This window comes from Papio anubis, chromosome 10 (assembly GCF_008728515.1).
Source record: "Papio anubis isolate 15944 chromosome 10, Panubis1.0, whole genome shotgun sequence".
NCBI classification, from domain to species: domain Eukaryota; kingdom Metazoa; phylum Chordata; class Mammalia; order Primates; family Cercopithecidae; genus Papio; species Papio anubis.
This window is the reverse complement of record NC_044985.1, coordinates 20,093,259-20,120,733: the sequence shown is the minus strand read 5'-3', so window position 1 is coordinate 20,120,733 and position 27,475 is coordinate 20,093,259. Positions and strand designations below refer to the sequence as shown.

Below are 27,475 nucleotides of genomic sequence, written 5' to 3'. Positions count from 1 at the left end.
AGCTCGTAGGCTATACCATATAACCTAGGTGTGTAGAGGGCTACACCATCTAGGTGTGTGCAAATACACTTTGTGACATTCACACAATGACAAAACCCACTAGAGATGCATTTCTCAGAAAGTATCTCTATCATTAAATGATGCATGACCATATTTCTAATGCAAATTAAAATGCCATCAAGACTATCTTGATTTATTTTGCCTTCCAGAGCTATTACTATTAGTTATGAAGTTCTCTTAATCTGACCTTGTTTGGGGTGAAGAATAAACACCTAATCCAGTATTATAGAAGCACGTGGGTAAGTTAACTTCAACAGTGTCATGGGCTCGCTCACACTCTGCTCTTCTGATTGGGTTATTTGTAAAAAGAACACAGATCTGTGGCGATCTTAAAGAGTGCTCATCTCATCTGAAAACCAGCCAGGTGTAACATTCCTAGGTTAGTTTTTAGCCAAGAATCTCTCAAATTTACTGTAGATCTCCTGTCTTTGAAGCATTAAAATAGACACAATACATACGGGATCCCTTAACTGTTCCTGGAGGTATCAGAAAGTAATGTAAATCCTGAGTTTATTTTCCTTTAATTAAAGAAGATATCTTTCTTATTTGGCTGGATTTGGATTTGGCTGGAGTAAAGTGGTGCAATCTCAGTTTACTGCAACTTCCAATTTCCAGGTTTAAGCAATTCTCCTGCCTCAGTCTCCTGAGTAGCTGGGATTACAGGTGCCTGCCACCACAGCTGGCTATGTTTTTTTTTTTGGTATTTTTAGTAGAGATGGGGTTTCCCCATGTTGGCCAGGCTGGTTTCCAACTCCTGACCTCAAGTGATCCGCACATCTTGGCCTCCCAAAGTGCTAGGATTACAGGCTTGAGCCACTGTGCCTGGCCAGTATCTCTCTCTTTTTAAAATTGAGATGGAGTCTCGCTCTGTGGCCCAGAAGTGCAGTGGCATGATCTCAACCTCTCATTGCAACCTCTGCCACCCAGGTTCAAGCAATTCTCGTGCCTCAGCCTCCCAAGGTAGCTGGGATTATAGGTGCCTGCCACCATGCCTGGCTAATTTTTTTTTTTTTTTTTGAGACGGAGTTTGGCTCTGTTGCCCAGGCTGGAGTGCAGTGGCCGGATCTCGGCTCACTGCAAGCTCCGCCTCCCAGGTTTACGCCATTCTCCTGCCTCAGCCTCCCGAGTAGCTGGGACTACAGGCGCCCACCACCTCGCCCGGCTAGATTTTTGTATTTTTTAGTAGAGACGGGGTTTCACTGTGTTAGTCAGGATGGTCTCGATCTCCTGACCTCGTGATCCGCCCGTCTCGGCCTCCCAAAGTGCTGGGATTACAGGCTTGAGCCACCGCGCCCGGCCTAATTTTTTTTTGTATTTTTAGTAGAGATGGGGTTTCACCATGTTGGTCAGGCTGGTCTCGAACTCCTGACCTCAAGTGATCTGCCTGCCTCAGCCTCCCAAAGTGTTGGAATTACAGGCGTGAGCCACTGTGCCCGGCTGCCAATATCTCTTTTAAGGCAAAAATGATTAACACTATTTTTGGTATATACTATACAGAGATGCAATGTATATGGCAACAACAGCAATAGGATGGAGAATGTGAATGGAATTATACTGTTGTAAGGCTGCTACATTTTACTTGAAATTTCAATATTAACTTGAAGTCGATTTTGATAAGGTAAAGGTAGATAAAGGTAGATAACACAGTCCCTAGAAAAACAAACACATTCAGAAAATGCAAGGGGATGTACCTAAAAAGACAATACTAAAGAAAGTGAACTGAAATGCTCACTTCGGCAGCACATATAATAAAATTGGAACAATACAGAGAAGATTAGCATGGACACTGCACAAGGATGACACAGAAATTCGTAAAGTATTCAATATTATTTTTAAAAAGTTCAAATAATATAAAATGCAGGAAAGTAGAATAAAATACAGATAGGGCAAATAAAAAAAATAGCAATGTGGCATACCTGAATCTAACTATGTCAAAAATACATTAAATTTAAAGGGTCTAATGACACTGAAATCATTGTATAAAGAGGCAGAACCGAACTAATAACCATAAATGAAAGACACTTTAAATATAGGGGTTGCAAGTAAGGTAGAAAAAGACATACCATTTAACTGTTACTCAAAAGAAATGACACTCTATAATGTCAGATAAAATAGGTTTCAAGAAATACTATTAGAGACAGAGAAAAACATTATGTATGAGTCAATATATCAGGAAGACATGATAAATATAAATTGCTTAATATAGCTTCAAATACTATAAAAAACTGATAGAACAGGGAAACAGACAAGTCCCAAAACAATAGAATATGAAATCAATGATGACCAGAGTAAATGAAAAAACACCCCATGCTCATTTAAGACTGGAAAATTTAATAGTCAGTATGGCAATAATATCAAAGAGATCTACATATTCCACGCAATACCTATCAACACGCCAATGGTCTTTTTTTGCAGAAACAGAAAAGCCCATTCTCAAATTCATATGGAACTGCAAGAAGCCTGAATACTAAAAACAATTTTGAAGAAGAACAGAGTAGGAGTACTCACTCTTTCCATTTTTAAAAGTTACTACAAAGCCACAGCAATGAAAACAATGTAGTACTGGCAAAAGGGTAGAAATACATAATGTGGTAAAAGTGAAAGCCCAGGAAAAAACCCTTACATTTATGGTCAATGGATATTTGACAGGGATTCCAAGGTTATTTAATGGGGAAAGAAAAGTATCTTCAACAAATAATGCTAGAATAACCAGATATATACTTGAAAAAGAATGAAGATGAACTCTTGCCTCACACCATATTCAAAAATTAACTCAAAATGGATAAATAAATGACCTAGGAGCTAAAAACAAAGCACTTAAAAGACAGGACTACATTTTCGTGACCTTTGTTTTGGCAACAAATTCTTAGATATGACACCACAAGCACGAGAAATAAAAGAAAAAAATGGATAAAGTGAACTTTACCAAAATTAAAAAACTTTTATCCATCAAAGAACATTATTAAGAAACTAAAAAGACAATTTTATAGAATGAGTCAAAATAATTGCATATCACTTATCTGACAAGGGTCTAGTATCCAGAATACATAAAGAGCTCTTAGCTCAATAATAAAAAGACAAATATATATATATACACACACACACACACACACACACACACACACACACACACACACAGACATACATTTAATACATATACACACATACTCCAAAAAACTGAAAACAGGTATTAAAAAAATACATGTACCTACATATTGAAAACAGCACTATTTACAGAAACAAAAGATGAAAACATTCCAAATTTTGGCCATGTGTGGTGGCTCATGCCTGTAATCCCAGTACTTTGGGAGGCCGAGGTGGGCGGATCACTTGAGGTCAGGAGTTCCAGACCAGCCTGGTCAAAATGGTGAAACACTGTCTCTACTAAAAATACAAAAATTAGCTGGGTGTGGTGGCTCATGCCTGTAATCCCAGCTACTCGGGAGGCTGAGGCAGGAGAATTGCTTGAACTTGGCAGGTGGAGGTTGCAGTGAGCCGAGATCACACCACTGCATTCCAGCCTGGGCAACAAAGAGAGACTCTATCTCAAAATAAATAAATAAATAAACAAACAAAAAAGAAAGAAAGAAAGAGAAAGAGAAAGAGAAAGAAAGAAAGAAAGAAAGAAAGAAAGAAAGAAAGAAAAGAAAAGAAAAGATTCCAAATTTCAATTAATGGATAAAAAAGTAAATTATGAATAGTGTGAACAGATTTTTAAGTATGAATACATTTTAAGTATGAATAGTGTGCCACTGTGTGTGTGTGTGCATGTGTGTGTGCCTGCGAGGGCACAGGCCTAAGCTACAATGTGGCACGGGCCTAAGCTACAATGTGGCGCAGGCCTAAGCTACAACTTTGCAAATACTATGTTAAGTGAATTAAGTCAGACACAAAAGGTAACAGGTCGCCTGATTCCATTAATATCAACTATTCAGAATAGGTAAATCCACAGGAGACAGAAGCAGATTGGTGGTTGCCAGAGGCTGGGAAATGGGGCAATAAGTAGCAACTGCTAACAGGTATGGGGTTTCCTTTTGGAGTGATGAAAATGTTTTGGAACCAAACAGAAGTGGTGGTTGTACAACACTGTGAATATGTACTAAATGCAACTAAAATGTTCACATAAAAATGGTTAAATGGTTAATTTTATATTATGTGAATTTCAATAAAAAAATCAAAATGCCCTGCCTCACAAAAAAATCCTGAACAAAAAAACACATAACACTAAAATATTAGAACACGAATTCTCAGCTCACTGCAACCTCTGCCTACCGGGTTCAAATAATTCTCCTGCCTCACGCCCATGAGAAGCTAGGATTACCGGTGCACACCAGCATGCCCGGCTAATTTTTGTATTTTTATTAGAGATGGGGTTTCACCATGTTGGCAAAGTTGGTCTCAAACTCCTGACCTCAAGTGATCTGCCCATCTTGGCCTCCCAAAGTGCTGGGATTACAGACATAAGCTACTGTGTCCGGCTCAAAACACTGAAATCTTAAAGAGTGAGCTCTCTGACCACATATAATTAAAATAGCAATCAATAACGAAAGGTATTTAGAAAGCCCCTAAATATTTGGAAATTAAGTAACATACTTCTAAGTAAGTCATGGGTCATAAAAAGTCCTCCTAAAAAACAAAACATTTTAAACTAAATAATAACTAACATGCTACATATCCAAATTTGTAGATAGCACCAAAATGTTGCTTAGAAATTGCAGCATTGAAAAAAAAAAAAAAAGAAATTTATAGCATTAAAAACTTCTATTAGAAAGAAGAAAAATCTAAAATCGCTGAAAATAAAATCATAAAAATTCATGAAACTTTTTTTTTTTTTGAGATGGAGTCTCGCTCTGTTGCCCAGGCTGGAGTGCAGTGGCTCAATCTCGGCTCGCTGCAACCTTCATGTCCTGGGTTCAAGTGATTCTCCTGCCTCAGCCTCCCCAGTAGCTGGGATTACAGGCGTGCACCACCATGCCTGGCTAATTTTTGTATTTTCAGTAGAAAAAGGGTTTCGCCATGTTGGCCAGGCTGGTCATGAACTCCTGACCTCAAGTGATCCACCTGCCTCAGCCTCCCAGAGGGCTGGGATCGCAAGCGTGAGCCACCACCTCCGGCCGGTTTTTTTTTTTTTTTTTTTTTAAAGAACATCAAAAGAATTGATAAACCATCTGGTTAAATTAATAAACAAAAACGAGAGTGTAAAATTCCCATATCAAGAAATAAAGAGGGAACACCACTAAGATCCTAAAGATATTAAAAGCATAAGGGGATATTAAGAACAATTTTATGACAAGCTTGAAACATGAAATGGACACAAATTATGACAATTAGTCCAAAGAGAAACAGAGAACTGGAATCCTTTTATATCTACTAAGAAATTAAATTTGTAATTTAAAAACCTTCCCTGCAAAAAATCTCCAGTTATAGATGAATTCATTGATGAATTCTGGCAAACATGTGAGAAGAAGTAACATCAATCCTACACAAACACCTTTAGAAAATAAAGGAGTAGGGAACAATGCCCAACTCATTTTAAGGCTAGTACCACCCGGAGAGTACAACCAAAAATACTACAAGCGAACTGCAGACCAATATCCTTCATGAACATAGATGTAAAAATCTTTAACAAATATTAGCAAACAGAATTCCACAACATATAAGGATAGTCTGTTTCAGAAATTAAAAGTCAGTTAAACATTCAAAAGTTTCGCCATGTTGCCCAGGCTGGTCTCCAACTCCTAGGCTCAAGTCCAGCCTCGTGAGTCTGCCTCAGCCTCACAAAGTGCTGGGATTACGGGTGTGAGCCACTGTGCCCTGCCTTACCATTTTATTTTTACAGTGGATTTACACTTTATTGTGTTTCCCTTAGGTTAGTTTTTTAGAAACCCATACCTCTCAGTCAGAAAAAAAACCCTTAAAGCTCACATACTTTACCAACCAACGGGAGCGTTTACCTGTCATATGGTTGCTTAGCACGTGCATGAAAATCTCCAGAGGAGGAAAGATGACTATATGCTTTGTTTATATACTCTGACAAATTCTCTTCATGAGAATTTAAAAACAAGTTCTTTGAAGTTAAAACTGATCTTAAGTGAGAGGTTTCCACAAGAAAGAAAAGGTTAAAAAGCAATATACCTGTGGTGATGGCTGCTGAATATATCCCTGCTGCTGGAGCACAGGCTGGCTGACAGGATGACCAGAGGCAGAATATCCAGCAGTAGGGACTGGCTGCCCAGGTGGTAGGGGAGGAGGAGGAGGTGGTGGTGGTGGCGGTGGAGGAGGATGTGGTGGAGGGGCTGCTGTCATGATATAACCAGACTGCTGTGGAGACTGAAGAACCACAGTGGACTGGAACATGGTGGTATGAGGGTCAGAACCATCAGTAGATGGCTGGCGAGCAAGACTCATGTGACTAAACTGAGACCCAAGGTTATCCTGCTAAAAAAGGAACAAGTCAAAAATTAGTAAGCCTTCTACACACAGGCCAAACTTATCAAAGAAAAATACTTCCTATTTTAAAATAAGGTACAGTAGTACATATTATGGAAATTATATATCTCTACAACAGCAATAATGTAACAGAGTGAAGCTTCAAAAAAATGACAACTCTATTGTTGAATATTACAATGCTGTCATTATAAATTATTTAAAAAATATATCTAATGGGGATGTACAGCATGCAGAAAAGAGTAGGGTACAACATTTCACATTAAAACATGAAGACATTTATTTAAATGAAGATGAAAGTTAACATTAGAATGTAGAAGTGAAATTGGCCATGTTCATATTATACAATTAGTATTTTCTGAAAGGACTTCAAAGACCAAGCAATGAGCAAGGTACTAATTAGTATTTGCTTTAAATTATCTCCCCTCTTCCTAGAAGGCAAAATTCAAATTCTATGCATTTTTGTATCCCTAACCATGAAAATTACTTGTAGAAATTAAATACATAAAATCCAACTACACAGTCCTTTCTCTAATCTTTCAGAAATAATTTGGCCATACATTCCATTCTTCCCTTGTGTTTTTCAGTCTGTTCTGGAAGTCAGATAATTTGACAAATGTAATTCAAATGACAGTTTCCTATGCTTTTGCTAAATGGTGCCCTACCAAGACAAGGGTTATGATTTATGTGCTATCTGACAAACATTTCTCTAATTCAACAGGATAAGGACCAGCTCTTATTGTTCCAGAAAAATATAACTGAAATGATGATATAGGGTTACAATGCTCCCTATTCCCAAGAAACTACAGACTGGCAACAAAATATACCACATTTTGTTAAAAGGTTAACACAAAATTGTGGCAATTGAGTCATCAGATCAAAGCTGCCATGTCTGCAGTTTCTAGATCTACTGGATTTTCCGAAGAAAATTAAGGCTATGGAGAAGATAAAGGACTGAAAGGAGACGCCTGATTTAATGATCGAAAATATATGGTTTTTCTCTTCCCAAATAGTCACTCTGACATACTCTAGCACTATTAGCCTAACTTAGTGAATGCTTTCAAAAAGAAAAAAATGTACCTATGAACTGTAATTTCAATGTTATATGACCAAATATTGTTAATAGAAGTACCATAACTGTATACCACTCCCAAAGTCACCTTGGAAAAAAGTCATTTTCTTATTCCAATAAAAATTGGGGGCATACTTTGGATTGAAGAAAGTATCATTACTTTACAGTCACAGATTAAATATCCAGAAATCTTCTTAGAAAATACACTTAGAAGTCCTCTGTAGATGTAAGCTACAACTCGCCCTAAGAACTGGTACTGAGTCTACTGGACCTTCAGTGTTGGTGAGAAAATACAATGCCTAAACTCAGATGAAAGCTACCATCCCAGGACAGCACAGATCCTGCACTGGTCTCAATGAGAAAGTTGCTGAAACGTATTAGGACTAGAATAATCAACCTGAAAATTCTTTCATTATGAAAAAGCAGGAAAAGATTAAACAATCACCATAATAAGCCACTATAACCAATATTTTATGGAACAGAATAAATTATTTCTACTATGAATTAGAAATACTTTTTTTAGATACATATGTAAACCTGACTCAAAAAAATCACGAAAGATCGTATTACATTAATGACACTCTTGAGCATTCATCACACATCCACCCACAGAAACAACGCAGGAGGTGAATAGAGATATAGTACCACGGAGTATTGCTGGGTGGGTGAGACTGGCAGGAGCGGGGATGGGTAAGGGGCTGTAGAGTACTGAACAGGCTGTGAAGAGGACTGCAGAGGACGAACAGGCTAAAGAATAACAGGTTGGCAAACAATGTTAATGTCAGAATAAAACGTTAGAAGAATTGCATAAAATGGAAATTTACACTTTTTTGGCAATAGCTTTAACTACATTTATAAAGTCATTTAAAATATAACAACATAGGAAACAACAAAAACAATACAAAGTGAAGAAATTCTAATACAGTAAAAGTTTCAAAAACATGTATGCCTGAATTTATTACATAATTAGGAGGATAATTTTTTGCAATAAAATATTTCTTTATTATAGATTAATGGGAACAGGTGATTTAGGCATTTTGAATCCTATTATTTAACCAAGACCCCTGGGTTAAGTCAGTCAAAGCAAAACTACTTCTCATTATTTCCTGGTTTTATGAAAGGGCTGCCCTATTTTGCAGTATAATACTAAATTATAAATGAAAAACTTCATTCTTACTATCAGACAGCAATAACTTACACAATAACTGTTACAATTACCCTACTGATAAGGCAAAATTAAGCAGTCTTTTGGGACCAAAGCCCCTAACTTTTAGCAATTTTATTTTATTTTATTTTTTTGAGACTTGAGTCTCGCTCTGTTGCCCAGGCTGGAGTGTAGTGGCGCGATCTCGGCTCACTGCAAGCTCCGCCTCCTGGGTTCCCCATTCTCCTGCCTCAGCCTCCCGAGTAGCTGGGACTACAGGCACCCGCCACAGCGCCCGGCTAGTTTTTTTGTATTTTTTTAGTAGAGACGGGGTTTCACCGGGTTAGCCAGGATGGTCTCGATCTCCTGACCTCGTGATCCACCCGTCTCGGCCTCCCAAAGTGCTGGGATTACAGGCTTGAGCCACCGTGCCCGGCCAGCAATTTTATAAGAAAAATGCACTGGGTAAAAAAATACAGTGGGAACTATTAAGAATGATAGCCTAAGGAACAACACACATATACATACAGACACATGCACACACACACACAAACACATCTCTTTTATATAAGGAAGATAAACACTTCCTTTGTAATTAAACACATTTCTATTAAGATAGTACATGTTAGGAGCTGAGAAACTAGTTACTTAAAATCTCTGGCCGTTAATCAAATATTCCTGAGTTTCTGGAAAAAAAGGTTTTATGTTTCCTGGGGGCACTCAAAAACAGGTGTTATTTTTTAAAAGAAGTTGTAATCACTTTTCAATCTTGGGAATACAGCTGGCCATCTACTAACTAAAATTGGCATCTGTTTAATTTTCTCATATTTATACTGTTTATTACAAAAAAGGTAATATACATATTGGGTAAAGACTATAGCAACCCACTTTACAGAAGGCAATCAGACTAAGGTAAATTAAGTGACTTGTAGACAGTCACATAAGCAAGTAGATGAGGAACCCAGGGAATCTTACTTGATGAAAACTCTTAGTTAAAATGTATATTCATGCATCTCCTTCTGAACAATATCTCTGAAGACAATACTTTAAAAATGTTAGATAAACTAATGGAATTAAGATTGTTCAGGCAATAGTTTAAATAGAGAACTTCTATGTCAACTAAGATAGACATTGTTTGTCTATAACATGAGAGATATTAGATAATGATTTGAGTTGCACTTTTACCACAAAATCAACACAATGATTTCTAAAAAACAAAGGCTTAGATAAACTTAAAATAAAGCAAAAAAACTATAATTAAAGCATTAAAAAAATCTTTCAGTAAAAGCTGAAAGATCCATAAAGTAGCATCTGGTTCCTCACAAAACTCATGGCTAGAAATAAGTGAGCTTCCTAATGGATGACAGTACATACATGAGATGCAATAGATTTAGAATTTTCAAGAACAGGCTACTTGATGTGTTATTAAGTCAGATAACCATTAAGACATAACTTTCAGATGACTTGACCTCCTATGTAATTGTCAGATGAAACAAAAGTTTTAGTCAGCTGCGGGATTAAGGAAAGTACTAAGAGCACCAAGGGTATGAATTAATGTCTTCCTGAGTTTCAGAGAGTAATGAAAAAAACTGTGAAAGTGAAATTCTGACACCATTTAGAGAAGAAAAAGTCTTAGCACAATCCTTTTCCTACTTGAATTGCAATTCGCTGCAAAACAACATCCACCTAAAGTAACTGGTTTTATGTTACGTCCAAGAAAAGTAGCTCTTCTGCAGGCTTTGGAAATCATAGCATTATTTTGTTTGGTTATTTGAAATCTCACTGATGAATTATTTCAGATTGTGCAAAAGATATTTATTTAGAATCACTTGTTCTTTGAGTATCTGTTTCTGGATCTGCTGATGCGTTACCTGAAACACTTGGAGCAATGCTAGAAAAATAAGTTATGAAATTTGGTGAATATCCCAAGAATTCAAATTATAGCTCATTAAAGCATCTGTTTCTAAATTAGGTGGCCTACATCTTCATTTAGAACTGTCTCTTATAACTAAATCAGACAAAGTTCTAAGAGATAATAATCTGAAAAGATAAATCCCAGAGTTTTTTAAAGTTGCCAGATTAACATTATTTCCACTGAAATTTAAATAAAAATGAAACCAAATGAAAATTAGTGCTTTAAAGCTCCTGGTGAAATACATGGCACTGCAAAGACAACTACATGACTGCATAATAAAGAGGAAACTCTTTGGGACCAAGCTGACTGAAGCCAAGACAGAGAAAGCCAGGGAAGAAGTTTTATGCAAGCTCAGTGTATGTAACCAAATGGGATTGGGAAGGGAATATGGGAGTCTGTGGAAATAGTTTCAGGCAATCTCTTCTACATACATTAACTGATTTGTATGGTCTTAGAAGTGTATCCAAAGCCTGTAAGTTCTTCTTCTTTTAAAAAAAACTGCCTTGCCCAGTATTAGGAGTCTTAATTGCCAAAAGTACAATTATTTTTTATGACTTTCACACCATTAAATATAATTAAACTTGTACGTTCTTCAACCCAGGAATACAAATGATATCATTTGTGAGCAAAATTAATGAAATTTCTCCAGTTCAAGTTTGTCATCATACTTCTTCTTCTTCTTTTTTTAAGGGATACTCACTTATTTATTTAATTATTTTTTTGAGACAGAGTCTTGCTCTGTTACCCAGGCTGGTGTGCAATGGCCTGATCTCGGCTTACTGCAACCTCCCAGGTTCAAGTGATTCTTCTGCCTCAGCCTCCCAAGTAGCTGGGACTATAGGGGCACACCACCACACCTGACTAATTTTTGTATTTTTAGGAGAGATGGGGGTTTCACTGTTTGGGCCAGGCTGGGCTCGAACTCCTGACCTCAGGTGATCCGCCTGCCTCGGCCTCCCAAAGTGCTGGGATTACAGGCGTGAGCCACTGCACCTGGCCCATCATACTTCTTTCATACAAAATCACTCTGCATGTTTTCACCAATGAATTTAGAGTCTTGCAGGGAAAAAGAGATATAACTACATAAACTTTGATATGTTAAACAACCTTTAAAAGTTAGAATAAACCGGGCGCAGTAGCTCACGCCTGTAATCCCACTACACTCCAGCCGGGGCCAAAAAAAAAAAAAAAAAAAAAAAGTTAGAATAAAAATAAGAGTTCATACTGGTATAATCAAGTTCCCCAAAGGTGGATATTACATCTTTAGGGGAAAAAGACCAAATGTGAAATGAATGTATAAATTCTAAACATTTTTACAAACTCAAAATATTATTGAGAGTACTTTTGGGAATTCTAACTCAGAATCGCTTTGTCTTTCATAGGGTAGGTAGAATGGATGAAGAGTATCTTGTAGAACCTGAGCAGCCTATCTCAGTTTCTTTTAACTGCTTAATCTGTAGAATCTTAAAACAACTCACTTTGCTCACTGGGCCAATGAACAATCTCAGTTTTGTTTTTATTCCTCCTGTTGTCCATTTCTTGCTGTTGTTAAATAGGGATAAAATACTCACCAGATAGGCTCGTAAGATTAAAACAATTCTCTTCTTTCCAATATATTTTCGGTATTTATCAGGGGAAAAGTCTTTGAAGTTCTCTCTCTTTTCCTATGAGTAGTGAGTGGAATATCACTGGTGGCAGAATATTAAAGTTCTAAGAGATACTTACTTGGGCTATCTCAATTTTAATTAGCAAATTTAGTCCCAAATATGTAAGGGCTAGTCAACTTAGCATTATGTAATCGTGGATATGTGCACCTGTGAGAAAATGTGATTAGCTGCTGGTTGTTGAGGTGGGGCTGGCAGAGGTGGCTGTGGAGGTCCAGGCACTTGGGGTCTAACTGGTTGTTGAGTCATAGGAGGATTATACACAACTGGACTCCCATCTGGGTTTATGAAGGGCTGACCTGAAAAATTTAAAAAGAAGGAAAAAAAAAAAACAACTTAGAATACAGATGGAAAATAGGTCCTTTTACTAACAATTTACAAAGCATATCCAAAATCCCTTAACCACAATTGAAAAAAAACCCCTAATATTTTGAAAACAGATTTCCTTAGTTTGGGAAATGCTTGATCTAACATGAGGCTATCAATAGTCTTTATTTCCCTCACTTAGAGTAAATATTCAAATGTTTTACTGCATTTCTTATTAAGGGGTACTGGCCCAGACCGCTAGTGAGCTTAATTAAATTAATTTATTATTATTTTCTTAGACGGAGTCTCCCTCTGTTGCCCAGACTGGAGTACAGTGGCACAATCTCACCTCAGGGCAACCTCTGCCTCTTGGGTTCAAATGATTCTCCTGCCTCAGCCTCCCAAGTAGCTGGGATTACAGGCATGTGACATCACACATGGCTAATTTTTGTATTTTTAGTAGAGATGGGGTTTCACCATGCTGGCCAGGCTGGTCTCAAACTCCTGATCTCAGGTGATCCATCTGCCTTGGCCTCCCAAAGTAATCCCAGCCTTATTTCATAATATGTGGTATTTTCTGAAAAACTCTGAATTATGCAACACATTTAGCCTAAGAAATTCAGTCACAGGATTGGGGTCCTATAAGGCTATATTTCAGTTCAAAGAGAAAACGCTTGACTTCAGGATATTGGAAAGTTATTCATTAGTTTTTATTAGGAGGTAGGAAATACCTAATTTTGAGGCCACATTACATATATTTCACAAATAAGATTAGAACTGGATGAAAAACTAAAATGATTAATAGCTTCATGCTTCAAATTGTAATCTGGATGGTACTGTCCTTATTTTACAACTTCTTTTTTTTTTTTTTTTTTGAGACAGTCTCACTCTGTTGCCCAGCCCAGGCTGGAGTGTGGTGGCATGATCTCAGTTCACTGCAACCTCAGCCTCCCCTGGGTTCAAGCAATTCTCCTGCCTCAGCCTCCAGACTGGCTGGGATTATAGGCACCTGCCACCACGCCGGGCTAATTTTTATATTTTTAGTAGAGATGGGGTTTCACCATGTTGGCCAGGCTGGTCTCGAACTGCTGACCTCACGTGATCCACCCTCCTTGGTCTCCTAAAATGCTGGGATTACAGGTGTGAGCCACTGCACCCAGTTTCTCTACACATATATTCTAAACAACTTTTCCTTATTACAAAAAGTAACATTTCTAAAAATAACAAAGAGACAAAAAAGAAAATAAATTCCCCATAATCTGTGTGTGTGTGTGTGTGTGTGTATGTGTATGTGTGTGTGTGATTTCACTTTTAGGTTCAGGGGCATATGTGCAGGTTTGTTATATGGGTAAACTTGTGTTGTAGTGGCTTATTATATGAATTATTTTGTCACCCATTAGTTATTTTTCCTGATCCTCTCCTTCCTCCCACCCTCCACCCTCTGATAAGCCCCAGTGTGTACTGTTTCACTCATGTGTTCACATGTTCTCCGCATTTAGCTCCCACTATTAAGTGAGAACGTGTGATATTTGGTTTTCTATTCCTGCATTAGTTTGCTAAGGATAATGGCCTCCACCTCCATCTGTGTTCCTGAGAAGGGCATGATCTTGTTCTTTTTTATGGCTTCATAGTATTTAATAGAGTATATGCACCACATTTTCTTTATCCAGTCTATCCCTGATGGGCATTTAGTTGATTCCGTGTCTTTGCTGTTGTGGAATTCCCCATAATCATATCATTAGCATTTCAGATACTGTCTTCCAGACATTTTTTCAATAAATAGATTGAAAGATTAGTATTTTTCTTTACTAAAATTGGATTGTTAAAAAAAGAAACAAGAAAGGAGTGCATAAAAATTAACGGTTCAATGACTATGAGTGAGAAAAATACAGAGAAACACAGAAAAATTTGACTGAAAAACAGTTTCTTAAATTGTCTTAACATCTATTCTTCCATAGGAAATCCCTCTCCATTTTTTTTTTTGAGGAAACTTATGATATAAAATAATAATATTTGGGAGAGAAGACTATACTAGTCTACAGCTATCAAGCAGAAAAAGTCCTCCAAAGTAAAATTATTTTAATCAATTAGTATACTGATAATTTGTGTGATAGTTATAGATAACTAAAAACAAGTTGTCCTGGGTATTTGTTGACTACTAAATAATTTGGGAGGCCGGGCGCAGTGGCTCACGCCTGTAATCCCAGCACTTTGGGAGGCCGAGACGGGCGGATCACAAGGTCAGGAGATCGAGACCATCCTGGCGAACCCGGTGAAACCCCGTCTCTACTAAAAAATACAAAAAACTAGCCGGGCGAGGTGGCGGGCGCCTGTAGTCCCAGCTACTCGGGAGGCTGAGGCAGGAGAATGGCGTGAACCCAGGAGGCGGAGCTTGCAGTGAGTCAAGATGACACCACTGCACTCCAGCCTGGGCGACAGAGCAAGACTCCTTCTCAAAAAAATAAATAAATAAAAAAAATAAAAAAAAAAAATAATAATTTGGTTAAAAAAAATGGGTGGAGCAGATTTGGGTGAAGGCGGTCAAATCCAAATTAAGGGTCACTTGAAAAAAGTTAATGTACTGTAACACTGTTCTCAAAAACCAAAGAGATCACTTTTGGATTCATTTAAGTTAATGGTACAATTCAGTTTCAGACCAATTAGTTTCTCACTCTATCCCTTCCTAAGCAAATGAATCTTTCATGTTACCAAAACCATATTAATATATTTTGAATGAAAAATAATAGGAAAAGGTAAAATATTAAATCATCTTACATCTTGCTGGACAAAAACAGGAAGGTTAGTAATATAATAACCTGAAGAATAAGAAGGTAATTACTAAGCAAAAACTGAATTTCTGAAAAATCAGTTATTTATGCTAATTTAATTCTTATAAGAGAACAAATGTTTGCCTACTTTATCTTAAAAAGAGATGTGAATAAACCTGAAAGTAATGAGTCCCAAGCCATGATTTTTCTACTACAAACGAAAGGAAAGGTTCAGGAACACTTAGAGACCTTATACTCCCACCTGTATCTGCCTGTAAACTACTGCCATTATGATGATACCACATCAGCTAAATATATGAGATTTAAAGTTATCAAAAGATCAAGGAGAGTTTTCATTACCTTGCCAAATGACTGGGCTATGCTATCTTGAAGAGACCAAGACTTCTTGTGACCTTTTTAAAGATCATATTTTTTCTATACAAATCATTTTTACCTATTTACATAGTGAACTGTACTATAACTGCAGTTTCTTCACCTCTCTGAGGTCCAGTTTCTTTATCTATAAATGATTTCACTTACCTAACAAGGTTATAACATATTTAAAGCACCTAACAGAGCATTTGGTAAAAGCAAATGCTAAAAAATGTAAATTACTATTAGCTAATTGCAAAGAATATGTACTGTCAATATTAATACATGAATCCCCCCAATTTTTTTTTTAATACCAATAAGATGTTCTTTAGCTTTTCCTCAGTAGGAAATCACCACATTCTGAAAGGTAATTATTTTTTCCCCCTCCATTATATAATGAAAAAAAAAAACTGCTTATTCAGTCCTTCTTCATAAAATGCACTTCATTTTCCCAAGTATAAAATTGTTATATCATCCCAAAAAGTCGATATTGGTTAAAAAAAATTGTTGTATCAAACAAAGCTCTTTTGTAGGTAGTTGTCTTATTCCTAGGAAATAAATTTTTTAAAATTATAGTTGGGCTATTATTTGGCCTAGATGATGTCACAGACGTCACAAGGGGAAAAAATGCTTCCCGTTATAAATGTCTTTTAAACTTTCCTAGCATAAGTGTTTTTGTTATAAAGTTCTTGGAAAATGCTAATCATGAATAATAAAAAGCTGACTACATATATTCAGAAAATACATTTAATAAGAATCCTTAAATTTTCAGATAATTCCTGAAACACCTTTTTCTGGATACCAACCTGTTTGTGGGTTGATCAGAATACTGCCAGGTGGTATGCCTGCCGCTTCCAAGGGAAGCAAAAAGAAGCTAGTGCTAGGAGATGCGACTTGCCCATTTAGGCCACCATCAAAGGAAAGAGAACTATGAGTGCTGACAGTTGGATAGACGACAGGTGCGCCATGAGAAGACTGGCTGAGAGCTGTACCTGGAAGAGGCTGCTGGATGTGAGAAAGAGAGCCTGTAGATGACCCTACACTACCAGAAGACTCAGAACCTAGAAAAGGAGTAATGAAAAATAGGGATTTTTTAAACCTCATATAAAAACACAGGTTTTCAAAACATAACAATAAAATTTACATTGCATAACATGCAGTTACTACATAAAAGCATTGGCTCTTTTTAATTTACTGTCCACGTTTGCTTACCCTCCCCATAACAAACAAGTTTAATACAGCAAACTGATTACGTAAGTTGTCAGAGAAATCACTGCCAAAGCATGCAACTTAAGCACATTTATAACAACACCAGCCACAGACAGCCACAAAAAGCAAATTACCCACATTCCCAAAAGGACAAAGTTATGTACATTTTACCTTTTAGATTAACACCTAGGAATATATAGATAATTTTCCCCCAGGAAAAAGAATTTAGTACAGCAAAATGCCTAAAACTTTTAATACCAGAAACCCCTTATCTATAAGAACACAGAAAGATTTAGTGTAAGAAATAAAAGAAATGATAAATTCTGTATTAAGACAATTGTCAAGTTTAATTGCAGAATCTAATTTCTCATTTTACTAGCATAGCATTTTTCCAAAATGTAAAATCAACTTTGAGTATTTTATCTAATCAAGGGACAGAGATATCAGGAAAAATATTCCAAGTACTTATACGGGTGTTAACTTAAAATTTATTTCTTACTGAACTAATTTGATAACTGGTTTTTAAATGCTTTCATCCCTGAATTTATTCCATTTTCTATTATACAGGAACTGAAAATGTCACTGATTTTTAGCATAATGGCTAAAAAAAGGTGGCCAACAAGACAAAGAAAGACAATGATTTGCATCTTATGTATACAGTTAATTAGGTTTTGAATAAGAGAATTGACTCTGGGATGGAATTAATCTTTAATGAATGAAACAACTATGATACACTATATAGACTGCCTTCTGAAGGACAGATTCTATTTTAAGTTGTGCCAAAATAACTCTTCATAAAAACTTTATCAATTTAACTTAAGAATTAAAAACAAAAAACTTTTTTTTGCCTATTAAAAGGGCCAATTAATATTTCTTTTCATCTCTGAAGAGAATACAGAATACATATAGTACATATTCTTAAAATGTTTTAATTTGGCAGAGTGTCTACATAATTTTCTCATGATACATAAATAGCTTCTTTTGTTATGATGACCTAGTGGCCATTTTCCAAATAATGCATATTTGGTACACAAGCAGATTTCTTATACTGATAAAATTTACCTATCTTTCACAAAATCCTAACATAGATACTAAGATATTTTCAATACGACCACATTATACATTAAAAAGATGGCAACTGCAATTCATAAGCCTTAATAATTTAAAGCATTGATTACAGCTCTTCAGTTCAAATATGTCTTTCAATTCTTATGCGTACAATACCTTATGTTTAGGCTCACCCAAATAGATTAGGAAGAAATAGCCATTCCTCCTTTTATCCTTTTTTTTTTTTTTTTGAGATGGAGTCTCGCTCTGTTGCCCAGGCTGGAGTGCAGTGGTATGATCTCAGCTCACTGCAGCCTCTGCCTCCCGGGTTCAAGTGATTCTCCTGCCTCAGCCTCCCAAGCAGCTGGGACTACAGGCATGTGCCACCACACCCAGCTGATTTTTAAATATTTTTAGTAGAGATGGGGTTTTGCCATGTTGGCCAGGGTGGTCTTGAACTCCTGACTTCAGGTGATCTGCCTGCCTTGGCATCCCACAGTGTTGGGATTACAGGTGTGAGCCACTGCGCCCGGCCAGGGAAACACTCATTTCTGACTTTCATGCTTATTTTGGGATAAAAATAAAGATCTTCAAGGATCCTAAAAACACATGAGCTTCTTTAGTATTGAAGCCAGTTAGTGGAAATGAAAAGAAGAAATGTTATGAGACAATGAACTCCAAGGAAGGAGGTAGTAGAATGAGGAGATTATTGAAATTTTCAGTCATTTTTAACAGTTATTTATTTTTGGTTTTTAAATTCCTCAAAATATCCTCAGCAATTTAATTTTTTTTTTAATGGAAAATGAAGGACTTTATCATAAAAAATGCAATCAATAATTGATAGTATTAGCTGAAAATGCAATCAGTGTTAAATAATCCTAGGTGAGAAACCATGCCTTCTACCAACTATGAATAAGTAATAAAGAATTTCCAATCACCTATGGGCATTCGAACAAGAGATAACGTTTCAGTGAACTTACCTGATTAAGTTTATGTCACAATAGAGAAGAATTTTTATGGTAATTGATGGTTGTAAATCTGTCTCAAGGACAGAGAGTGAATCCTCATGTCAAGAAACATATTACCCCTTAAGTATTTTGGAGGTAGTCAAGGTACTGTTGATAGTAATTTTATATTTTAGGAGAATTAGAAGCCATCTGATAAATAAGGACCTAAGATAACATTAGGAAAACTAATGACTGCACAGTTCTGTGTAGATATTTATACCTGTTTTTGAAAGCCTGCCTATGCTTTTGCTGCTTCCAGAACTATCACCTCTTGTCAGGACTGAGATTCCACTGAAGCTGCTTGCTTTGGTTACAGCAGGTTTCAGGTTTCGAAGAGAGCTGTCTGAATCTGTGCTGCTCCAGGGTCGTGGTTCCGAGTACTTCAACTCATTCTCAGTGCTGCTTTGATGGCTATTTGTGGATCTCCCCGAAGCATCTTTATTAACTCTGTAATTTAGAAATAAAACTTTGAAAAGCTAATGCGGGGGAACAAAAAGTAAAGAAAAAAATGCTTTACTTTTTTAATACTGTATTGAAAACATGCTTCCAATACCTAAATATCTGGCGCCTCTGCTGGGTACTACTGGCATCTTCGTCTTGGAGTCTGTTGGCATTTTAATAGGACATTTTAATTTTTATTAGCATCAGTCAGACAGTTACCAAAACAGATGTTAAAAATTCCCTCACCTTTTGTCAATAATGTAATTCTCTTGGGAACACAGGGACTAGAAAGAAAGAATAGAAACAAAAAGTTGAGCTTTTGTCAAATATAATATAATGCCATCTGTAAACCAATGACTACAACAAAAATCATGTTTAATAATATAAGTTAAAAATGGTGATAAAGGTACACAAATAAATAATAATGGAATTTTTTTTCTGGTTTGGAGATTCTATGCTTACTTTTAACAAATATATATGTATCTTGAAGCCATTCATTTTGTGGCTCAAATTAATTTGAAATTCAAATATTATCTTCCAAATAAGTGAACCCATTTTCATTATATATTTAAGGTATATATAGAATATATATTCCACTTCATTCACTTAACAAATATTTGATCACCTGTGCTTTTATCTGTGGCTAGAGCAGTGAACAAGTAGCTATGCCTTAATGGTGCTTAAAGTCCTTCAGCACTGTTAACCTGGGTCAGGAATGACCATTTTTGTTTGTATGATTACAACAGTTTTCTAACTAGTTTTCCAGTTACCATTTTTTGCCCATTTTATGTAACAGAAGCAATCTCTCTAAAATGTCAATCTGATCATAATTCTTCCCACCTGAATGGCTCCCTGATGTTTTAGCACAAGTGTCAGCAAACTACAGCCAGATACCCGTTTCTGCAAATAAAGTTTTACTGGAACAGGAACACGGCCATGACCATTCATTTATGTATTGTCTGTGGCTGCTTTCACATTTGAGTAGAAAAAAAAAAGTCAGATTTGAGTAGCTGCAATGAAGACTATGTGGCTCACAATCCCTAAAACAGCTATTATCTGACCTTTACAGAAAAAGTCTGCTGACCAAAAAAGAAAAAAGCCAAAAGTAAATAAATAATAAATAAATAAAACCCAAAACAAAAAACCACCACCAAAACCGCCAAAAGTCCAAACATCTTAAACCTTCAGGGCCGTGTCATCTCATTTCTGATTATTTTTCCAGTCTAAAGTTTCCTCACTCCTTACATCACTCAGGCTAGAATCTGGCTACTCGGAATCTTTTTTTTGAGACAGGGTCACTCTGTCACTCAGGCTGGAGTGTAGTAGTCTTATCTTGGGTCACTGCAACCTCTACTTCCTGGGTTCAGGAGATCCTCCTGTCTCAGCCTCCTGAGTAGCTGGGACTACAGATGTGCACCACCATGCCTGGCTAATTTTTTGTAGAGATGGGGTTTTGCCATGTTGCTCAGGCTGTTATTGAACTCCTGAGCTCAAGTGAGCCACCCACCTCAGCGCTCCCATAGTGGTGGGATTACAGGTGTGAGCCACTGTGCCTGGCCTACTTTTAAATCTTTTCATTCCTAATGTGTGTCAAGTTCTCCCTCACCTCCGGGTTTCTGTACATACTGACCCTCTACTTGGAACTCTTCACTTCTGTAAGTTTACTTCTTGGAAGCGAACTGTCCCATCCCTTCCCCAGTTCTGGTTTGTGGTGCTCATCTGCTGTGTCACCGGTTATACCTTCATGTCTCTACATAAACCACACACCCTGTTGTCATTACTTGGCTATTCATCAAGGGCAGATACCTCATCTATCTTAAAAACTAGAGAGAAGGACATTTAGTATAGGCTTGGAGTTCAGCAGACTTGGGTTGAAATCCCAACTCTGCCATTTTCTAGCTGTGTGATCTCTAATTTAGCCTCCTGGAATCTCAGGTTCCTTATCTGTAAAATAAAAACAAAGATAGTATCTACCATATAGGGTTTTTTTGGGGATAAACTATTATAACTGTCCAGTGCCTAGGATTGCACTTGCTACAGGTGCTCAATAAAATTTGTTGAATGAGTAAGTTCTTCACTTACAATCCGGATTTTAATATTATTTAATCTTTTTTTTTTTTTTAACAGAGGAAATTTCTGTCTTTAGCAGATTAACACATATTACGGGACAGATGCTTAATAGATGTCGACAAAAAACAAACTGATTCTCTTCTGGCATAAATGCATAAAATAGCCATTTAGAAAGCCTATATTACATAATCACTTATAAAGCAGAAAACAAATATTAACCTACAACATCAATTAGCTTTATTTCAAAAGAAGAAATAAATTATCGTCAAAGAAAGTCAACAAGTAGCATCTACAGTATATGATTTTGTAGACAGTGGACCAATGTTCTATTAATAAAAATCTCAAGTCTGTCAGAAGTCTGGGGAAAAAAAAAAAAAAATCACACAAACTATATACACTGGCCAACATTCTTTTAATGACTCCTATAGTCCACCTGCTTCCAACTTTGTAAAATTTTGCATAACTACTGCAATGTAGTATTTTATAAACTATTAAATTAATAACACAAGCAAAAGTGATTTCAATATTTCTAAAAGATGACCTTATATGCAACAAATGTGATTACAAATAAATGTGATCAATAGATAAAAGGGAGACTGAGACCCTACAATGCAATTAAAATATATTCTAACATGAAGACCTAAATATGTTAGTACATACATCTTGGGAAAATATTCGATCTCTAGCTCTCTGGTACTCTTCTTCTCTTTCTTCTATAGATTTGCTTCTTCTGTCATCTTTCAAACGTATTCTCATCTACAGAAAAGAGGATAATTTTTTGGCAAATGAACTACTGGTATAATATATCTTGCACCTATAAAAATGCTCTAATTGTTCTACATTACCTGGTTATCATCTTTGTCAAAGCTAGAGTTATCTCTCTTGAGGATATAACGTTTCTGAAAGTCTTCACCTTTATCATCCTTAATATGTTCATTAAATTTCTGATCAGGTCTTAAAAAACAAAAACAAAAACAAAGGAACAGGAAAAGATAATGCACAATATTAGCAAAGAAGTTAAACATAACATTTTATGAAAAGCAATAAAATAAAAGTTACCACTTTTTAGTGCCATACTGGAGAACGTATTCATGGACAGTTATAATAATTTATCCCCAAAAAAACCCTATATGGTAGACACTATCTTTGTTTTTATTTTACAGATAAGGAACCTGAGATTCCAGGAGGCTAAAATAGAGATCACACAGCTAGAAAATGGCAGAGTTGGGATTTCAACCCAAGTCTGCTGAACTCCAAGCCTATACTGAATGTCCTTCTCTCTAGTTTATAAGATAGATGACGTATTTAGTCCTCACAATAATCTCATGAGAAAATACTAACTATTCCATGTTATGGTTGAGTGGCCATATCAAATACAATGTGGGCTCTGGAGTCAGACTGCTTGGATTCAAAGGTTGAGCTTTAGCACTTTAGCTGCCTGATGACTTGCAAAAGTTACTTAACTTTTCTCTTTCCCAGTTTCTTTATTTGTAAAATTGGAATTATATAGTGTACCTACTTCTTAGGGTTATTCTGAAGATGAAATGAATATGTCAATAACACACAAAACAGTAAACACTCAGAAGTTAGTTATTTATATAAATCTTATTGAGCAAACAGAGGTTCAAATGGCTTAAGCAAATGTGCAAGGTCAAAGGTAGGCATATGATTAAGCCATAGTTGGAGGCCAGGTCAGTTAGACCCAAAGCCTGTACTGCCTCATCTAAACCTATGAAAACATGCTGGGACAAGGAAAGTACAGTACTGTATCTTATGCTACTCCTGTGGTACCTAGTTTGGTGTTATACAACTGAAAGTAATAAAATATTTTGTCATTCAATTAGCTAAAAACTTACAGACGACTTCAAACTGCATCCATGAATTTTAAATTACAGTAGGGCACAGGTTTGTTTAACATTAACTGAACAGGTTAGAAAACAGAAGCTCTTTTATAGAGGTTAAAGTTGTGACCTAAAGTAATGCTTATGAAATCTTAGCAATATATTTTATCGTGAACTCGTCTTTCTTCTACAGAAATGTTGCAAGTTCCACTGGGTTCTAGAGGACAAACACAAGGTTGTGGCCCTTGGAAAATCACAGTTACATAAAATTTCACCTCCCAAAATACATTCTCAGCTTCCACAAATTAATTCAATCAATACTCTTGTGACTAAGCATCATTCTAGTATAAAACTGGAATTATTCTTTTGAAATATGAAATATAACAATACATTAAATGGCTTTAGAGAAAATCTCATTGAACTCCTAGGTAGTTTTTATATCTATTATATAGTCAAATGATATATGTGAATAACCTAAGTAAATTTCTAATCCAAATAAACCTGAGTAATGACATTTTCAGCAAACTTCCTTATATCTAGAACCTAAGTAACACTTCTTTTTTAAAAATTTTTTTAGAGACAGAGTCTCACTCTGTCATCCAGGCTGGAGTGCCATGGTGCGATCTCAGCTCACTGCAACTTCTGCCGCCTGGGTTCAAGCGATTCCCCTGTCTCAGCCTTCTGCGTAGGTGAGATTACAGGCGGGTGCCACCATGTCCAGCTAATTTTTTTTTGTATTTTTAGTAGAGATGGGGTTTCATTGTGTTGGCCAGGCTGGTTGTGCACTCCTGACCTCAAGTGATCTACCTGCCTCAGTCTCCCAAAGTGCTGGGATTACAGGTGCCTGGCCTTAGAACCGAAGTAATACTTCTGAACATTTATTTTAACCTATGAATTTCTAATAAAGCACATAAAAGCCTCCTGTCAAATTATGCAAAAAGAGAATTATCTAAGCAAGTTAATGAAATCTCTATTGTAAAATACTTAGATGAGTGAAATAGAGAACAGATTTGTACATAAATATATATATAAGAAGTAAAGAAGACAAATAAGACTAAAAACAGCTTTGTGACCAAAATAATAAGAAGACTATTTTCTTCAAGGATTTGAAATATTTTTATTTAGTTCTGACAATGGCAGTATGTTATTTTTGTCATGATTGCCCCATTTACTTATGTTATCTATTTTTGTAACTGTTCAAAGTCACATTTTCTTATTTATGGAGTTTATAATTGAATGAGGGACTGCTATTCCAAAGTGAACTATAAGGTTTAACCAAGGGCCTGGCAACTTTTCTAAGAGCAGCTGGATTCCCACACCAATAGCACTGGCAGGCATTTCAGCTAACCTTAAGACTGTCTTACCTCATTCTTTTATAGATGCCTGAATTTACTGCCCTGTAATCGCCAACTTCCCGCTCCATTGAGACACCCCAGTGGACACTGGGTTGTTGACATCCACAACACCACTGATTCAAGGCTGGAGCGGGTAATCTCCCTATGAGGAAAAGGTAAGTTTGTTTTTATTCAGTGTGGAGCAGATCTCTAAGGTTTTCTGATTTACTACCTTCTTCATATCCCAGAAGATATTAAAAAGAAAAAATACAGTGTAACTTCAATGATCTGAAATGTCAGGTTATAATTATATTCTTGACCCATACTTCTTTAAGTGTATTATAAGCATCTCCGCTGAGCCTAGCTTTTGATTATCTTGATAAAGAGAACTCTAAAGTTTTTTGACATCATTCATAGAATTCAAATAACTGAGGTTACACTGTATTGAAAACCTTAGAGAGTCACCAGTCAAAATGCCTGCAAATGTATATGTGCTTGGGTATCCAGCAGCTCTGAGTAATGTTGAGAGGTACTGGTTAAATGAATTAACGGTTCTAATTACTTCTAGCTCAGCTCATAGCATAATGGTTACTATCCTACTTTAGTCATGATATAACTGACTGGAAAAAGACTAATTGAAAAGAATATTAAAGATTAAGGGATATGAAAATTTTAATGAAAATTAAATCAGACTCACATTTTGGTAACATTTAATCCCTATAGAAAGAAAAGATCCCTTTCTAAACACATCTATTTTCACTAATTTACTTTTAATTATAGGAAAAATCATTTAAAAATACTAAAGTATCTACTTAGTTAACAAAAAGACTATTTAAAATGGGAGAAAACCAATAGCTCCAGCAAGTGATATGGTAGCTATAAGGACAAAAGACCATAGATCAGAAAAGGTATAGATGAAGTAAATATAACCATGTAAATTAAATCATTCACAGCTAAGAACCTGGGAGAAATTTGGTTTCAGGGAAGAAAAATAATCGACCAAAAAGGACTATTTATGCCATCTGAAGTTGACTGCTATCCATTACCACAGACTTGTTGCTGCCTCATATCAAACTGAAATTCCTTTTGATAGGCCAATCACCACCAAAATAGAAATTTTAGCTGAACTCAGCTAGTTGTTTTAGGATTAGCCTTATAAATAGGCAGAAGATGTAACGGATGTGCTGTGTATGTTTTATAACTTGGGTGCCTCTGCATTGGGTCTTTTGTTCCCAAGTAACAGCAATGATGATCTACTTCCTTAATAGTATAAAGCAATCAATTCTTAAAACAAAAAGCTCCTCCTAACTCTTTAAAAATTTTCCTTGGTGAGTCATACATAGCCTAGGAAGAAGACAGCACTATGGATGATATTGCATTAACCAATAGTCCCACTTTCTTAAGAATTGTGAGAGAAAAGGAGTAAATCTGGAGGCTTTTTGGAAAGAATGGTAAACTGACAGAAGATTAACTAAATATGAAGGTGTCACAGACAAAGTCTATTCTCTCTCTTTTTTTTTTTTATTAATTTGACTAAGGCTGGCTATAGCTATCTAAATTAATTTTAAAAATCCCTAAGAGTTGTTGTCAAACATCACTGATATTATGTCCTCTGGGTTTTTATTTTTTTAACATATGCCCCAGTTCTCATTCATATGCTATACTTGAGTTCAGGCTGTTGCATTTTGTTCCCAGTAAACTAAATGTGTTTTCAGTCCTATCACATAAGGTTATCATCAAACTTAATTAGACTGCTCAAACATGTGGAAAACCTCAGATGAAAGGTACTATAGAAAGATAAAAGTATTATTATTTAGATATATAATATGCAGTTACATCTCTTGACACTTACATTCTTGTATTGCTAGTTTTGTTTACTATGACAGACTTCCCACTCTGATCAACATTGTGGTCTAATCCAAAGTAAGCGGCTACTCTGTGTAATAGCATCCTATGGTAAGATGTCATTGGGGGGAATTTTTTACGTGGAGACCTAGAAGCACAAGAAAAACCAATTTAGTAAGTCAAGGAGAATGGTGATGACAATTTCTTTTCTTGTTAAATGTCAGGACTTACTCATTATTACCAATGAAATCTAAAATTTCTTGTTCCAATTTCAGCAGCATCATTCTGTCCCTGAAACAAAGTATGAAGACTCTTATATGTAAAACTTAGTAATGAAGTAATCACAAATGTCAACAGACTATGATTATACAGTTAAATTTCACCCCCTAAAAACTATACATTCAGGACTACCCCAATCTTGATGCTAGAATATTTATTAATGTTTTAAAACAATAAAAGATGATTTTTTTAGTTTAACTTTTTATTACGGAAGTTTTCACACATGCGCTAATGTAGAGAATAGTGTAATGAATTTTGATGTACCCATCACCCAACTTCAACAATAATCAACATGTGGCTATTCTTAAATGCATTTTTTTTTTTTTTTTTTGCTTACACATAACGAAGGAACTTAAATGTATTTTGATCTGCTAAGTATTACTATATTAGAGTTTGCTCTGTGAATGTGTGGATAGAAAAAGCACTTTAGTTTTTATTTCCTCATTCAATGAAGTAGAGAGGAAGCAGAAAAACAGATATCTTTAGTTAGGCTCATGACTTTGTTATCATGCTGAACTCCATAGAAACAGTATTCTAAAGAACATGCAACGACAGTAACGACAGGAATACTCCTATGGGACTCTAATACTAGTATGTAGATGGGACTATGGCAGAGAAGTATTAATTATATCGCTAACTCAGAAGAAGAGGATA

General features: G+C 36.0%; 1 protein-coding gene and 1 non-coding gene across 28 annotated transcripts in view; one reads left to right on the top strand and one right to left on the bottom strand.

Annotated features, from left to right (window-relative positions):
• The window catches only part of R3HDM1 (R3H domain containing 1), a 198,121-nt gene that overhangs the window by 68,894 nt on the left and 101,752 nt on the right, over positions 1-27,475 (bottom strand). For 9 of the 27 annotated variants that reach the window (XM_031651725.1, XM_031651722.1, XM_031651744.1 and 6 more), the window contains 11 exons: positions 26,774-26,833; positions 26,550-26,690; positions 22,368-22,476; positions 22,183-22,278; positions 19,699-19,736; positions 19,565-19,615; positions 19,232-19,458; positions 16,555-16,809; positions 12,453-12,601; positions 8,225-8,326; positions 6,196-6,498 (listed from right to left, as the gene is read on the bottom strand). In XM_031651725.1, coding sequence (XP_031507585.1) covers positions 6,196-6,498; positions 8,225-8,326; positions 12,453-12,601; positions 16,555-16,809; positions 19,232-19,458; positions 19,565-19,615; positions 19,699-19,736; positions 22,183-22,278; positions 22,368-22,476; positions 26,550-26,690; positions 26,774-26,833 — 1,531 coding nt within the window. Of the gene's footprint in view, positions 1-6,195; positions 6,499-8,224; positions 8,327-12,452; positions 12,602-16,554; positions 16,810-19,231; positions 19,459-19,564; positions 19,616-19,698; positions 19,737-22,182; positions 22,279-22,367; positions 22,477-24,727; positions 24,861-26,549; positions 26,691-26,773; positions 26,834-27,475 lie in introns of those variants that run through there. The other 18 variants (XM_031651740.1, XM_031651738.1, XM_031651745.1 and 15 more) reach the window with 14 other exon arrangements.
• On the top strand, positions 1,785-1,891 carry LOC116269367. The gene has a single exon (XR_004176829.1). It is a non-coding gene; the product is annotated as a U6 spliceosomal RNA (small nuclear RNA).